Consider the following 14,495-nt stretch of genomic DNA (forward strand, 5'->3'; position numbering starts at 1 on the left):
AGAGTGGCATGTAGTCATGTTACAAGACACGCATGTCATGATAATCATGTTAGGCTTTGTTGCTTGTGTTCACCATGCCATTATGTCATACCATACTAGTTTTGCAACATGCCATGTGAACGAAACCACCGCAAGAGCTGCAGGACCATGAAATGTAATTCACGAAAGTCAGGATATACATATCATGATTTTCATGTTATGACTAGTAAATTATCTTCTTCATACAGTCATGTTAGGGTAAACCAAGTTTGGTTTCGATACCATTATCGAAACTGCCAGGAGTGTAAAAGTCGTAGATAGATAGATAGAAAAATAGATAGATAGATAGATAGATAGATAGATATGCTCAATGTCACCGAATTTCGCTAACATTAAGAAAAAAACTTGATTGTGGTGGTGATAATTTTGTGATTTACCTTTATGACGCACGTGTTCGAAGTTCCTACTGAAAGCAGGGACATAGAGCCTTCAAAGCCTTATGTGCGTAATGCTGTGTGGTGGCGACAACTTCAGATGATCAATAGTCGTGACGTGTGCGACGCTGGAAGCACCCGGCGTCACCTCTACTGTTGGGCGTCCCGCACCACGGCCTGAGGGTCTGTTATCTTCATAATAAAATTTGGCACGGTTCTTCGTCAAGGCTACTCGAAACAATAGCAGGAGAGTTATTATCACACCTACTTAAGCGAACAGCTATGGAAAACGCAATTAATTCGCTTTCCATTTGTGTTCGCAACGGCCTGTACTTAGTGCTCTCGCCATTCTGCTTTGCGAAAGCTTCGAAAATCAGTGAAACCAAAGTCATTCACGTTCGTGGCAATTCACATCGGAACAGTAGCGCAGAATGGTGTTTTTTTTTTTGTAGAGCGTGGAGCTGTAGCGTCTGCTCTTGTTTTCACCGTCGTTCAGGCAATTAACCATCAAGCACTTCACAGCTGTTCGGTGTCGTGTCCGACTAGCGGCGAGAAATTCGTAGCTTTTTTTTCTTCGTGTTCAATGCGCAAATCCGTTTAATATTTCGCTCAATCGGTGTTTTGTGCGCTGTAGTTGCACCTGGTGTCACAGCAAACTGTGCAAGTATGGTGGCTAGATGGGTAGGTGTGCGGAAGAACGCACCATGGAGAGAGCTGACCTTCAGGATGCTGCAACGGCACTACTGTCGGCACGGAGATGTGATGGAAATGCAAGACACGCGACCGGTTGCCTCGGCTGCGAAATAGCGAACTTCGCATGCTCTTTAATCAAGCCATCTACAGAAAAATTGTAAGATCAATAGCAGCGTGCATGTTGTACAGTTCATCTTCCAATAAATACACTTTCACGTCAACATTATACAAGGTAAAATTATAAGGTCACCTTCTTCTCCGTGTGTTCGACAAAGGCGGAACCAGAGTGGTTAGAACCAACGTTGGTTTGAACCCTGTCGTAACTTTCTATTTCGCATGAGTATTTATGCACGCATGGGCCAGAGGCGTCGCTAGGAGGCGGCACACCCGGCCCTTGTCCCCCCCCCCCCCCCAATTTTTTTTGGCATGAGATATGGAACACAAAATGACGCTCGACCACATTTGCCTGCCTTGCACCCACATCTATTAAGGAGGTGCTGCCTCTTTTGGCACAGACATTCATAAAGGGTGCTTAAACAACCCTCGCCCGGGAAAAAGTTTCTGCCTACACCACTGGTGTTAGACTAGCTGATTCTGTACATTAGGGCTGTTTCTTGAAAATAATATTATAATAGGGCGAGAACGACTTTTAGCAATTAAAGTGGTGAATGCATGAAATTCTCACAAAATTACATTCTGGCAAGGCTTGGCTGCCTTACCTTGCAAAATACACAACGAGCTACATGTTCACTTGGAAGAGTTCAGGACATGGTCATCCTTATTATCAACATTTATCCAAAATCTACCAATCTTTAGTAAAGTACAAGTACATAACACGAAAAAAATACAATTCACATAATGCACAAATCTTTAACTGATACAACTGGACTAATGGAGAAAAACATCACATGTATGAGGTAAGACTTCGCATTCGCAGTAAGGAATATTGAATGTTTCTGAGCAGCTGAATTCCTCCAGTCTTATAATACTGCGCTTGTGCTGTCAAACTTGAGAATTCTTCGCGGCCAATTTACGTTACTTGACGTAAATGACACTCCCTGCCCCAGCAAAGTGGATCGAGTGTTGCTCTTTCTAGCAGCCATGTTTGGTATTGCTGGAGACATCCAAGCAATCATTGTGCACCTTTCTTGAGGCCGTCGCGCACTTTCCACAGCATGAGCTCCACGCAGGCGGCTGCATCTTCTTGGCTGTCGTGACCATCCACTGCGCACATTGAAAAGCATTGCGTCACCGCTTGGCAGAGCAAATTCAGCCACCTCATTAACGATGCTAAGTGCATGGTATGAGGGCAGCAATACAAATATACCACAATCAATTTAGGAATAAATGGCTGCTTCACACACGGCACACCCGCCCTTCACCTGTCAGGCAATCATGCTATTGGGCATTAACTCGAACCATAAGCATACTGCGGATAATTCACAATGCTGATAAGCAGAACCTATCAGCCACCGCGGGTCTCACAAGTCGGTCCAAACCGCCAGTCTCTTGACGGACTGGCATGTTGGACCGTTTCAGAAAAACTGCCAGGGGGACCTCTTATGACGACATGTATGGGGCAATTACAAAAAAATACAGCAAAAACAATTACAGACTATTACACTATTAGATAGATAAAGCTCTTTATTCAGTACAATACAGTGCTAGTAAAAAGTTGATATAAAACAGAAGGAGGTCCCAAAGTAAAAACTGTCAGGGGGACCTCCTGTGAATTCATGTATATAAAATATAGAACAAAGATTGGCAACTATGAAAAAAACAGCAAGCGAATAAAACAAAATGAACGTAATGAAAATGATTAGTGAAAATTATGGTAGTTCAAAATATTTACATGTAAGTGATGAAACAGGAGATAACTAATTGTATTAAATGACTATAACATAACACATACATATCATTGACTAATACATTGTCATTTCAGAACCTATACACGTACACATAAATGCATAAACCCTATTTAAACACACACACACACACACACACATATATATATATATATATATATATATATATATATATATATATATATATATATATATATATATATATATATATATATATATATATATATATATATATATATATATATATATATATATATATATATATATATATATATATATATATATATATATATATATATATAAAATAAAAATAAATAAATATATATATATATATATATACATATATATATATACATACATATATATATATTCAGGTGTCGCATGTTGTTAGTAAAAGCTGTTTTAGATGCCACCGGAAACAATGTAATGAGGGGCTTGATTTAATAATTGATAATAGTGAGTTCCGGAAAAAAATTGCAGAAAACAAGGCTGTCATTTTGCCGTAGTTAGTACTTACTTTTGGAAGCAGAAGGTTACTATTTTCAGAAAACAGTGTGTTATTAGTATTTTGGAGATGTGTGAGGGGAAGTATGTCAGTGGCAATGTCACCGACTCTACTTCTAAATAATAAAATTCCAAGTTTGAGTTGAAAGGTGGAAATTAACGGTAGAATTTCGAGAGTGCTAAAGAGGGGTGCTGCTGATGTTGTGTAGGAACTATGTGTGATAATTCGGACTGCTTTTTTCTGAAGTGAATGAGAGATGTTAGGTGTGTAGCATAGGTATTGGCCCATGATGAAATGCAGTAGGTTAGGTGAATCTTAATGAAAGCATAATAAAGTGATTTTAAAATGTGTTGCTGAAAACAATGCCTTGTGCGAATGAGTATGCGGATGCCAAAAGCAGTCTTCTTGACGACAGAATTCACGTGAATGTTATATTTGAGTTGAGGGTCTAATGTGACACCTAGAAATGTAGTGAACTTTGATGGGGTGATGACGCAGTTATCAATGTATATCTCGGGTGAAATCGTAACGCTTTTTTGGGACGAGTGAAATAACATGAAAGTTGTTTTAACAGGGTTGATTTTCAATAAGTTATTTTTGCACCATGAAACAAGTTTCGCGACATCAGTGTTAAACTTTGCTAGTACATTGTTAAGATCTTTGTCACTAGAAAATATCGTGGTATCATGAGCATAAAGGATGCAGTCAGATGAGTTCAGTGATGATGGTAAGTAGTTCATGTAGATACGAAACATGAGAAGTCCCAGAATTGAGCCTTGTGGGACTCCCTGGTTAGTTATTATTGGTCAGGATAAAACACCGCCATAATTGACAACCTGGGTTTTGTTAGCGAGGTAGCTTTGTAAAAGGGTTAAAGTAGGCCCACAAATTCCCAAGGAATTAAGTTTAGCATACAAAGTAGAGTGGTTTAGAGTGTCGAAGGCTTTAGTTAAATCTATAAATAACCACCCTGCCCAGAGCCCCTTATCGATGGACTGTTTTATGCTATCTGTTAGTTTAATCAATGCATGATAACTCTAGATAAAACATGATAACTCTACTGATAAAATTAATCAATAAAATAAGTTGCTATAGAATAAAATCAATAAATTGCTATTGATTAAAATAATCAATAGCAGGAGATAAAACTAGAACAAAGAAAGATTGCTTGATTGAACAAAGAAATATTAAAGCACTGTACATGACAAATGCAACTAGTGTCACATGATGATGCCACTACATGACATCTACATGACACCTCAAATCACCAAATTTTTTAGCATGATCATGACGTCACTGTGACGTAGAGTAACGTGATGACGTCTTCACATGGAATCGTAGCATGGTCAAGAGTGGTCGGATCTCAGAGGCAATGCAGCACCAGGTGTGGTGCCTCTGATCTTGGAAGCAGAGCCAAACCATGTTGAATGCAGAAAGCTTTCATAGGATGGCATGGCAGGATAAATAAATAAATTGACCAACTAAAAAAAGAGGATGGCTTTTGCCTTTGATTCGTCTTAACTGACTGCACAAGGTACCCAGTGGGTTTTGTTTTAATCAAGCACATAAGCTCTAAAGCTGTCGATCACCTCCATTCTGGATGATCTTGCTCAGGTGTTTGGCCATGAGGCTACGCAGGGCTCGTTTGTAAGGGAGTCCCCGTCGGTGGGGGAACATGGCGGCCGTGTCGACGACGGTCTCGTGAATCAGCCGCAGGGCGCGCAAGTCCGAGTCGAGAGTGTGGCCCAAGAGGATTGTGTCGGCCGAAAAACGGGCCAGCAGGGCAGCCTGGACATCCCTTAGGTTCGTCTTCACGCCCACCATGTCCTCTTCTGTCAGGCCGCTGAACCTGCATTACACCCGGGCGACAAAACAGCATAAAGCAGTGCAGTCAGCATAGTAGCTATCAAAGTGCGAGCACTCGAATAATATCACTGCAGCATGCATAATAAAGAAACAGAAGGCAAAGACAACTTTTGCGTCATGCATAAACAATACTTCACAACAATTAGCGATTTTCCCGCCGAATATGCACATATGCATCGGCAGACTTGAAAAACTGAAACTTACAAGTGACATGCTGTTCAATGAATAAACATAACTAATTAGCATTACCTCTCGAAGAACACTATTTTTCTTGAAGCATTCCAAAGCTCATGTAACAAATTAATAAACCAACCGGAAAGCTTGAAAGGCCGGACGGTCGACTAGAAGAAATGATTGCGGGCTACAGTAAGCTTGGTTAATTTCCCCCTAAAATAATGAAGTCAGTCACACTGTGCAAGGTGATCCTTTGATGTCACCAAGCATGTGCATAGCTTATTGGTATTTAACGCTCCCCAGTTTATTAGGCGGCAGATAGTCAGAACATGCTGACCGTAAGACACAGCAAACCCACAATGCATGAAAGCTAATATGGTGCTACCGTCGAATTGAAACAAAGCGGCAACATCCCTATCGCCTTAGTTTACAGAGGAAACTATACAGAGAAACAGGAGCATCAGAGTGTTTCCCCCAAAAACAGGACCTGCAGAGTACAGCACAACGACAGTGCTTGTGCCTTCACAACGGCATTTTCACCATAGCCTACTGCATCCTTAGCAACTCTGAAGTGATTGCAGCAAACGACAGTCTTGTTTTGCCACAGTGGATGTATGTTTCTTGTGTTCTTCAAGAGCTGCACAAGTGCCATCTATAAATCTATCAATAGTGACCAATGTTTCATCCAGAACGACTGCAGTAAACAGCTGTTTCATTCCTGCTCAACGTGAGCTGTTTCAAATGTGCAGTCATCATCCATGGTCGCCAGCTTTCCCAGAAATGCAGCGAACAGCAGTTTGAGTTTTCTTTTGACTTGCTGTGAATCGCCTCTAAACAGTGATCAAGTTGAACGCGACCATCAGTTCCCCTGGTAAAAATTCATTTCAAATCGGTGCCATGAAGGCACAATATCATGAGCATGGTCGGAGCAGTTGAACTACCACTCACATTTCTTTGGTATCAAATTCATCAGCAACATCATGATGTGTGTCATAACTGTTTCAAGTCAATGCAGTAGTTACAAAATAATTGATGTTATAAGCAGATGATAGCCGTTTTAATGATAGTCTGAAAAATTCATCCTGAGTAAGGACAGGAACATTTCTCAATTCATTTGGTAAATAAGTGCATGCGTACTAAGCACCTAATTGGTTTTCTAGATGACCTCAATTATTAAGCAATTCTTAAGAAATGAAGCTTTTTTTAATCCTGTAAAAATTGACACCATCAAATTTCATTGCGTGCACATCGCGCACAAAAGAGGTCGGTTAGGTGGCCAGAGTCACCAATAGCGAGCTGTACAACACACTCACCGCGTGTTGTAGTGCAGAATCTGTCCCCGCGGCTTTACGAGCTTCTCGTAGACGGGCCTCAGGTCCCAGCCGAACACCGTGACTCGTGTGAACTCCACTCCTTCGGACGTGTAGCACTGCACAGCATGAAAAAAAAGAAAGAATAGGAATTTCGAAGGCAAAACCTCGTGTGCTGGCGCTTTGTTCCCCGAGGACTGTTAGATGACTGAATGCTTGTGAAACTAAGAGCATTACAGTAGTCGATCCTGGATGTATCAAACTCAAAGAGATCGCAAATAGTTCGATATATCGATGCTTCATATAAGAATTATGTGTTTTTGAGACTTATATTAATGTATTACAATTCTTAAAACGGCTTTCAGAAATCGTAATAAGCAATAATGTGACGATTTGCTCGCAGTATGCTTAAAAAAAGGTGACAACTTCTTTTTGCAAGTTGTTGCACTTCTTCGCGTGACAAAGTCTGCAAACTTGTTTTTACTTGCACGCCGCGAAGTTCACCAAGTCGTTATCATTAATCGAGCATTAAGGCTTTAAAACTAACCTAATTCAGCGCCTTGGCCTACAAGCACGGTGATTACCGGTGAACACTTTTACAAGCTACGTAGCATAGTAAAATGCTGTTTAGCACGGAGCTGTAATGACTCATAAAAGCACGGGACCACTTTCACAGCACTGACAAAGCCAGCCATGATATCAGCATCGATGCACTCAGAAACAGCGACATCGTCATCTGCACCGATGAAGTGTCTTTCTGTACTCCCGTGTGATATAGCGCCCGGCAATGCTAACAATTTGCAAAACTGACTAAGGCACTATACCTTGTTGTCAGCAGTGATAGCACACCCGAAGTCGTCACCTGACACTGAAGCACGCAAAAAACTGTGCGCGACGGCAGTTTGCTTGATGTTGTTCCAAGCACCAGCCATCATTGTTATCGGTACGAGCAATTCAATCTATGGTTCGACTCCAGAAAAATGATTCAGCAAGAACGAAGCGAGTACTACAGAAGTTGACAAGCCTTAATTGACAGCGCTGTCCATCCTATCCACAAACAGATGTCGATGACACAAGGGGCGTTGTAAGTAGCGGAAAGCGAAAAGCAAGAAAAAGTGCATCCTCTGAGAGGTGTACTTTATAACTGAAAACGCCGAAAACACGTCATAAGGTTGCGGATCTTGAAGGCCATGCTTTTTGGGCCTGTATAGCATTGTGCACGAACAAGGAAGAAAGGGAATGTGAACACTGCAACAAGGCCAATAAGTCACTTTGCATTCATCTATATAGCGCCCGGGAATGCTAACACGCCACGTGGGGGCACGCTACCGCTGCGAGCATGGCCTTAAAATTGTCGTTCTTCGTGCAGCTACTCCTGTCATGGTCAGCCACCTTGCCCTTAAACCTACTCAACACCACAGCATGCCCGTTAGGCCTCGTCCCACAGCCGACAAGGCCCGTCTTCGAATCTGTCAACGCGGACACCTGCAAGAACTTTTGGCCCTTCCCGCTGATTCTGGACTCACCCTGCTAACTGGTCTGGCAGCCACAAGCCACAATTGGCGCGGTGGATTTATCTACCCGACTACAAAAGCCCTCCTCCCTCCGTAGCCAGTTGGAGCACGCTACCGCTGCGAGCATGGCCTTCAAATTGTCGTTCTTCATGCAGGTTGGTTAGGTACCCCGCGCCTTGTGTATTCGTTCAAACGATCCTTTTTTGTTAGCGGTGTCGTGCCCCACTTAAGTGCTTGACTTCTGCCGCAAAACTGTGTATGAGTCCCTTTTTGAATACTGTGCAACGTGCCGCTTTATCGGTCTACTTCTAATTCTGTCGGGTGATGTTGAGATGAACCCGGGACCCCCGGAAACTTTAGAAAGCCTTGCAGAAAAGGTATCTTGCTTAGAACTTACTCAATCTACCATTCGGGATGAACTTGCATCTATCCGCTTGGCTCACGCTAACACCGAAAATCTTGTCGGCAACCTCTCGTCGCGTCTAGATGAGGTTGAAAAAAAATTCGACATAAACCAGTGCAAAAGCCCACCTCCCGAACCACCCCCCACCCCCCTTCCTCCGAAATTGCTTCTCTTTCTTCTGAGGTAAAACAACTCGCTGACAAATGTGATGACGCTGAAAACCGCCTACGCCGATCGAATCTATTGTTTTTCCGAATTAAAGACGAAAACACAGAAACTTGGGCCGAATCTGAAACAAAAATAATTTTTTTTTTGCGCCACGAACTTTGAAATAATCATCACCGACGCAGCTTTAGAGCGTGCGCACCGGCTCGGTCGCTACTGCGTCGACAAAATGCGCCCAATTATCGTTAAGTTTGCGCACTTCAAAGATAAATCTAGAATCCTGTGGTCTTCTCGAAAACTCAAATAAACAACCTTCTTTATACGGGAAGACTATTCAGCACGCGTGCGCCTCGCAAGGCAAAAGTTATACGCTTTTGGGCAGCAAAGTAACACAACCTTTAAAATCCGCTTTTACAAACTGACAATTGATAAGAAACAATACACCTACGATGCAATGACCGATTACGTTGTTGAACTAACCACATAGCAATTTCCACGTGCCCACAAGTCCGCTCTCTCTCATGCTAACGTTCCAAGCAAGCCCTTCACAGCCATTTCAGCTTTCCATAACGCAACTGTAATGCTTACTAACGTCCGGAGCTACCTGCCGAAAAGAGAAACCGTTGAAGCTCTACTGGAAGATAGCAGTACCGATCTCGCGATATTTACTGAATCTTGGCTTAACTAGGACATTCAGGATAACGAACTATTTTCCGCAAAATCTTCATACTGTATTCACAGGCAATATATATGCTGGGGCGTCGGGGAGGCGGGGTTGTGGCGCTTGTAAAGCCTAGTTTGCCTTCCTCCAGAATTGATGCAGAATGCTGTCATGAAATCCTGTGCGTAAATCTAACTTTTCCAACCAGTAAAACAGTACTAATCGCATGTTATCGAGCCCCCTACTCTGATGATAATTTTACACATGAACTCTACTCTGTTGTTTTAGACCTAACTTCTCGCTTTTCTCGTTCGAACTTCTGGTTGTGTGGCGACTTCAATTTCCCAGACATTGATTGGGTTCACCTAGCTGCTCACTCACCCCTTTCAAGAAACTTTCTAGATCTGTGCCTTATGTTTTATTTTGCCCAAATGGTTACTATGCCTACTCGTGGTACCAACATACTCAATTTATTTTTGGTCTCAACTCCCGATCTTGTAAACGCAGTTCATGCTGTTACGACCGGCCCTAGGGAACCAAGCAAGAGGAGTTGCGGGGAGAACCGGTTCTTGACCGACTGTGTCGTCGACCCCCACCTCCCCATTCAGGCTCCCCCTCTCGCCGGGAGAATTCCGGAATCTGCTGTGCGTTCGTGACCATGTTTGAGCATTTTTTAGGGCGCCAGGACATATATGGACATCGTGTTAGGTTGTGCCACTCCATGTGTTGTGAGAGGTGTTTCCCCCTCCCTCGTGGCCGAGGTGCCGGGGCCACCGTATTGGCTGACGATGCGGACAATGCGCCCAGTGTCGACAACGCAGCGCTATAAAATGCCGAAGACGTTTTGTATCGCTCTCTCTTCTCTCTTTGGATCAGTTGATCACTTCTCCACATGTAAATAAATCTCTGTCGTTCGTTGGCCCATCTATCCACTCAGGATGCGCTCATCCAGTTGCATCACGATCTCCTACGACCTGAGAGTGGCACTAGTACCAAGGCTTTGCTCGGTCTGGACCTTCACAAAGCATTTGACAACGTGAAGCATAGTGCCATTTTAGGCAGTCTGTCCGAACTACGATCCGGGGAACGCATATTTAACTACGTCCGTGCTTTCTTATCTAATCGAACGGTTGAACTCTCAGTGGGTGACCTTCGTTCTAAGCTCATCACACTCGGTGATCGCGGCACCCCGCAGGGAGCTGTTTTGTCCCCTTTCCTTTTCAACCTCGCTATGAGGTCACTACCTCCCAAACTTGACACGATACCCGGCCTGCGATACACCCTCTACGCAGATGACATCACGCTCTGGACGACGGTGGGATCCGATGGTCAAATCGAGGAGACTCTTCAAAGAGCAACCGACGTAGTCGTTCAGCACGTGTCAGAAGCGGGTTTGGAGTGTTCCCAGAGCAAATCGGAGCTACTATTACTGCGACCTCCAGATCGCCGCAAAATTAAGACTCCACTTCCTAGTATTAACGTGTATGTCAATGACACGCCAATTAAGCAGGTGGCCCACATGAGAGTACTCGGACTCATTGTGCAAACAAACCACCACAACAACATTACGCTAGACCGTCTCACCGTAACCGTGAACCAGACGGCCCATCTTATATCTCGAGTGAGCGCTCGCAATCGAGGCATGAAGGAGAAAGAACTGCTACAGATAATTCAAGCCTTCGTTTTGTCGCGCTTCACGTACGCCCTCCCTTATTTGCACCTCCTTCAATCTGAGCGAGCCCAACTAAATCGGCTCTTACGCAAAGCGTATAAGGTGGCATTGGGTCTCCCCCGAAACACATCGACAGAGCACCTCCTCAGTCTTGGGCTGCATAACACCTTAGAAGAACTTCTTGAAGCGCATCTTACGGCGCAAATTCACCGATTACAGGGAAGCAGGACGGGGCGTTGGATCCTTGCTAACATTGACCATGTGGTATCTCCTACGGGTAACGATCCGGCTGTCATCCCCCCCAACATCAGAAAGAAATTCCTCATAAAACCACTGCCAAAGAACATGTTGGCCAGCCATCACGACGGTAGAAGGAAAGCGAGGGCCAAATTCTTGCAAAAAACGTACGCGTCCAACCCAACCGTTGCGTACGTTGACGCCGCCCAATACCGAGAGTTTACTAAAGCATATGCAATAAGCGTAATCACTCTCCCCGGCAACAACGCCAATTCACCTCAAATTAAAGCGGCTGCTTCTGTCCGTGTGCTTAATACGACAGAAGCTGAGGAAGCGGCGATAGCGCTAGCAGCAGCATCCGGATTCACCACTATACTCAGTGACTCAAAGGCTGCTATATCCAACTTCGCACGTGGCATTGTGGCCCCCACAACTCTGCGTTTACTATTGCCCAGTCTCCTTACAGATGCTGAGGAAGACGCACTATCCTCCATTGCGCTGGTATGGGTGCCGGCTCACGCGGGGAACCCAGGGAACGAGGCGGCCCACCTATATGCTCGAGGATTCGTCAGCCGAGCGGTGGTACCCGCCTCTGATTTGGAAAACCCTGGTGAAGCCTTGACATCCTACCATGACATCACACAATATTACCGTCTTTCGAGGCAGACAAAACCACCCCCGCACCATAAGCTAACTAAGCGCCAGGAGGTTATCTGGCGCCGCTTGCAAACACATTCATTTCCGTGCCCATACATTTATGCACGTATATACCCCGACTCGATTGATCCGCATTGCTCGCATTGTGGCTCAATAGCCACACTTAATCACATTCTCTGGGCCTGCAGGGAAGATCCCCCCTCTCTCGATCTCCTAGCCGCTCCCTCGCCAGAGGGGTGGGAGGCAGTTCTGACCTCCACCAGCCTGGCCGTTCAGCTCCAGGCCGTACAAAGGGCAGAGGAGGTGGCCATCAGGTTCAGCCTGGCGGGTCACCTACCTCCTTAAGTCTGACGACAATAAAGTTGTGTTCTCTCTCTCTGTCGTTCGTTCGGGCGCTTCTTCTCGCTGAATTGTTGGACGATGGATCCTGCGACGGGACCAGCTACCGAAAACGAGACCGGCTGGACCCGGAGTCCTAACAACTGGATGGCAGTGGCGGGATGCCGATAACCCCGAAAGCGACCACTGAACAGAGTGAGCCCGAAGTCCAACAACGGGACGACAGGAGAAGGATGACACGAGCTCATCGACTTCCAGAGGGAATCGAACGGCACTTCTGAGAGGCACGACGCCGGAGACATGACTGCGAACTGGGTGAGTGCCGGCTTTCTCTGTTAAATTTTACCAGGCATTTACTCTATGTGTTAAGTAAAAGCTGGCAGAGAGGGGCTGTCTTAGTCATTGGGTTAACAGGTAACTTGCGTCAGGCAAAAATTGTGTGATAGCTTGGTTAAAATTTTCTGTCAGTGGCGTCAAGGTTAACAGTGGCAGGGCAGGATTCCATATAAGAGCTTTTTGATGCTTTATTTGTAGACTAAGTTAACGGAAAACTTGAGGCAAGGCAGGAACCTAGAGCTGTCGTTGCCGCCAAGGTTAATTAGTTGCAGGACAGGAATCTTTGTGGAACAGAGACGGTGGTACTGGAGGCAGCCATGAATCTGAAATCCCTGCGAAAGTCCATGTTGTTGCTACTTGCAAGGGAGTTGAATCTGGAGGTGTCGGACTCTCAAAGAAAACCAGAGCTGATAGAGGCGATTCTCGCATTGGGGGCGGAGGATGACGAGCTGTCAGAATGTGTCGAGGAGATTCAGGAGAGGCAAGCGGCAGAGGCCGAAAGAAAAGCGGCGGAGGCCGAAAGGAAAGCGGCAGAAGCCGAGGCAGATAAGATGCGAAAGCACGAGCTTGAAATGAAGCGCCTCGAGCTAGAGATTAGCCATAATAGTAGAGCAGGAGGCAGCGAGGCATACGGTACCGCAGAGCGGGTCAGGTTCAAAATGACGGACCTAATGAGATCGTACAAGCTAGGGGAGGACATTGGGCTGTTCCTCGTCAACTTTGAGAGAACTTGTGAAAGGCAAGGTTTCAGCCAGGATACATGGCCTCAACGCTTGTTGTCCCTACTTCCGGGAGAGGCCTCAGAAGTAATCGCGCGCCTCACAAAAGAGGAGGCTGACGAGTACAGTGAGGTAAAGTCGAGCCTTCTCAAGAAATACAGGTTGTCAGCGGAAGGTTTCAGACAAAAATTTCGCAACGCTGTAAAAGAGAACAATGATTCATACCCGGAGTTTGCTTACAAGTTAATGGCCAACATGGGGGAGTGGCTCAAAGAGGCAAAGGCGTATGGGAATCATGACAAGGTGCTCGAGTGTATTGGTCTAGAACAATTCTATCAAAGGTTAACAGAAAAGGTGAGGTTCTGGGTGCAGGATAGACCGGACGTGAACACCGTAACGAAAGCCGCAGAGCTCGCTGAAGAATTCGTTACGCGCCGCGCCCTCGGGGCAAACAGCGAGCCTAAAAGGGAAAAATTCCTACTACCGAATAAGGCGCCGTTTAGAAAACAACCGACAAGTCTCGCACAAAAGGGTGAGGAAAACAGAGCATCTAACCATGGGGCGTCGGCAGAGGCAAGCAAAAAGAAATTTGAGGCAAAAAAAAACCGGCGGCTTGTTTCAATTGCCACGAAACAGGGCACTTCGCGAAATATTGCCCAAAAGAAAAGGTGGTCTTTTTATCTATAAACGAAGCCGACGAGAACATGAAGTGGTTAGAGCCCTATATGTACGACCTTACCGTGAACGGCAAGCAGTGTCGGATTCTTAGAGACTCCGCAGCCACTATGAACGTAGTTCATCCGTCCTTTGTTCAGTCCGGACAGTATTCAGGAGACTGTGCCTGGATTAGACAAGCTGTAGAAGCAAACACTCAGTGCCTTCCCGTAGCTAAAGTTGTCCTTAAAGGCGCATTTGGTACGTTGGAAACGGAAGCCGCGGTATCGCCATATCTACCCCCTCAGTATC

The 14,495-nt window shown here is 45.0% G+C and overlaps 1 protein-coding gene across 1 annotated transcript; it reads right to left on the reverse strand.

Moving 5' to 3' along the window:
• Positions 1 to 2,238: 2,238 nt before the first annotated feature.
• On the reverse strand, positions 2,239 to 7,758 carry LOC119181537 (putative exonuclease GOR). The gene is made up of 4 exons (XM_037432791.2): positions 7,651 to 7,758; positions 6,830 to 6,945; positions 5,066 to 5,325; positions 2,239 to 2,330 (listed from the first exon to the last, which is right to left on the reverse strand). The coding sequence occupies exons 1-4, from the start codon at positions 7,756 to 7,758 to the stop codon at positions 2,239 to 2,241; spliced, it is 576 nt and encodes a 191-aa protein (XP_037288688.2).
• Between the last annotated feature and the right edge of the window lie 6,737 nt (positions 7,759 to 14,495).

Source organism: Rhipicephalus microplus, unplaced genomic scaffold, assembly GCF_043290135.1.
Source record: "Rhipicephalus microplus isolate Deutch F79 unplaced genomic scaffold, USDA_Rmic scaffold_20, whole genome shotgun sequence".
Lineage (NCBI taxonomy): Eukaryota > Metazoa > Arthropoda > Arachnida > Ixodida > Ixodidae > Rhipicephalus > Rhipicephalus microplus.

What these genes read in the sequence shown, in the direction of transcription:
- LOC119181537 (XM_037432791.2), bottom strand. Translation starts at nt 7,758, where the DNA reads ATGGCTGGTGCTTGGAACAACATCAAGCAAACTGCCGTCGCGCACAGT. An exon ending in CTATCACTGCTGACAACAAG is followed by an intron (nt 6,946 to 7,650) that starts GTATAGTGCCTT and finishes CATGCTGTGCAG; the next exon opens with TGCTACACGTCCGAAGGAGT. An exon ending in CAAGATCATCCAGAATGGAG is followed by an intron (nt 2,331 to 5,065) that starts GTGATCGACAGC and finishes CAATGTGCGCAG; the next exon opens with TGGATGGTCACGACAGCCAA.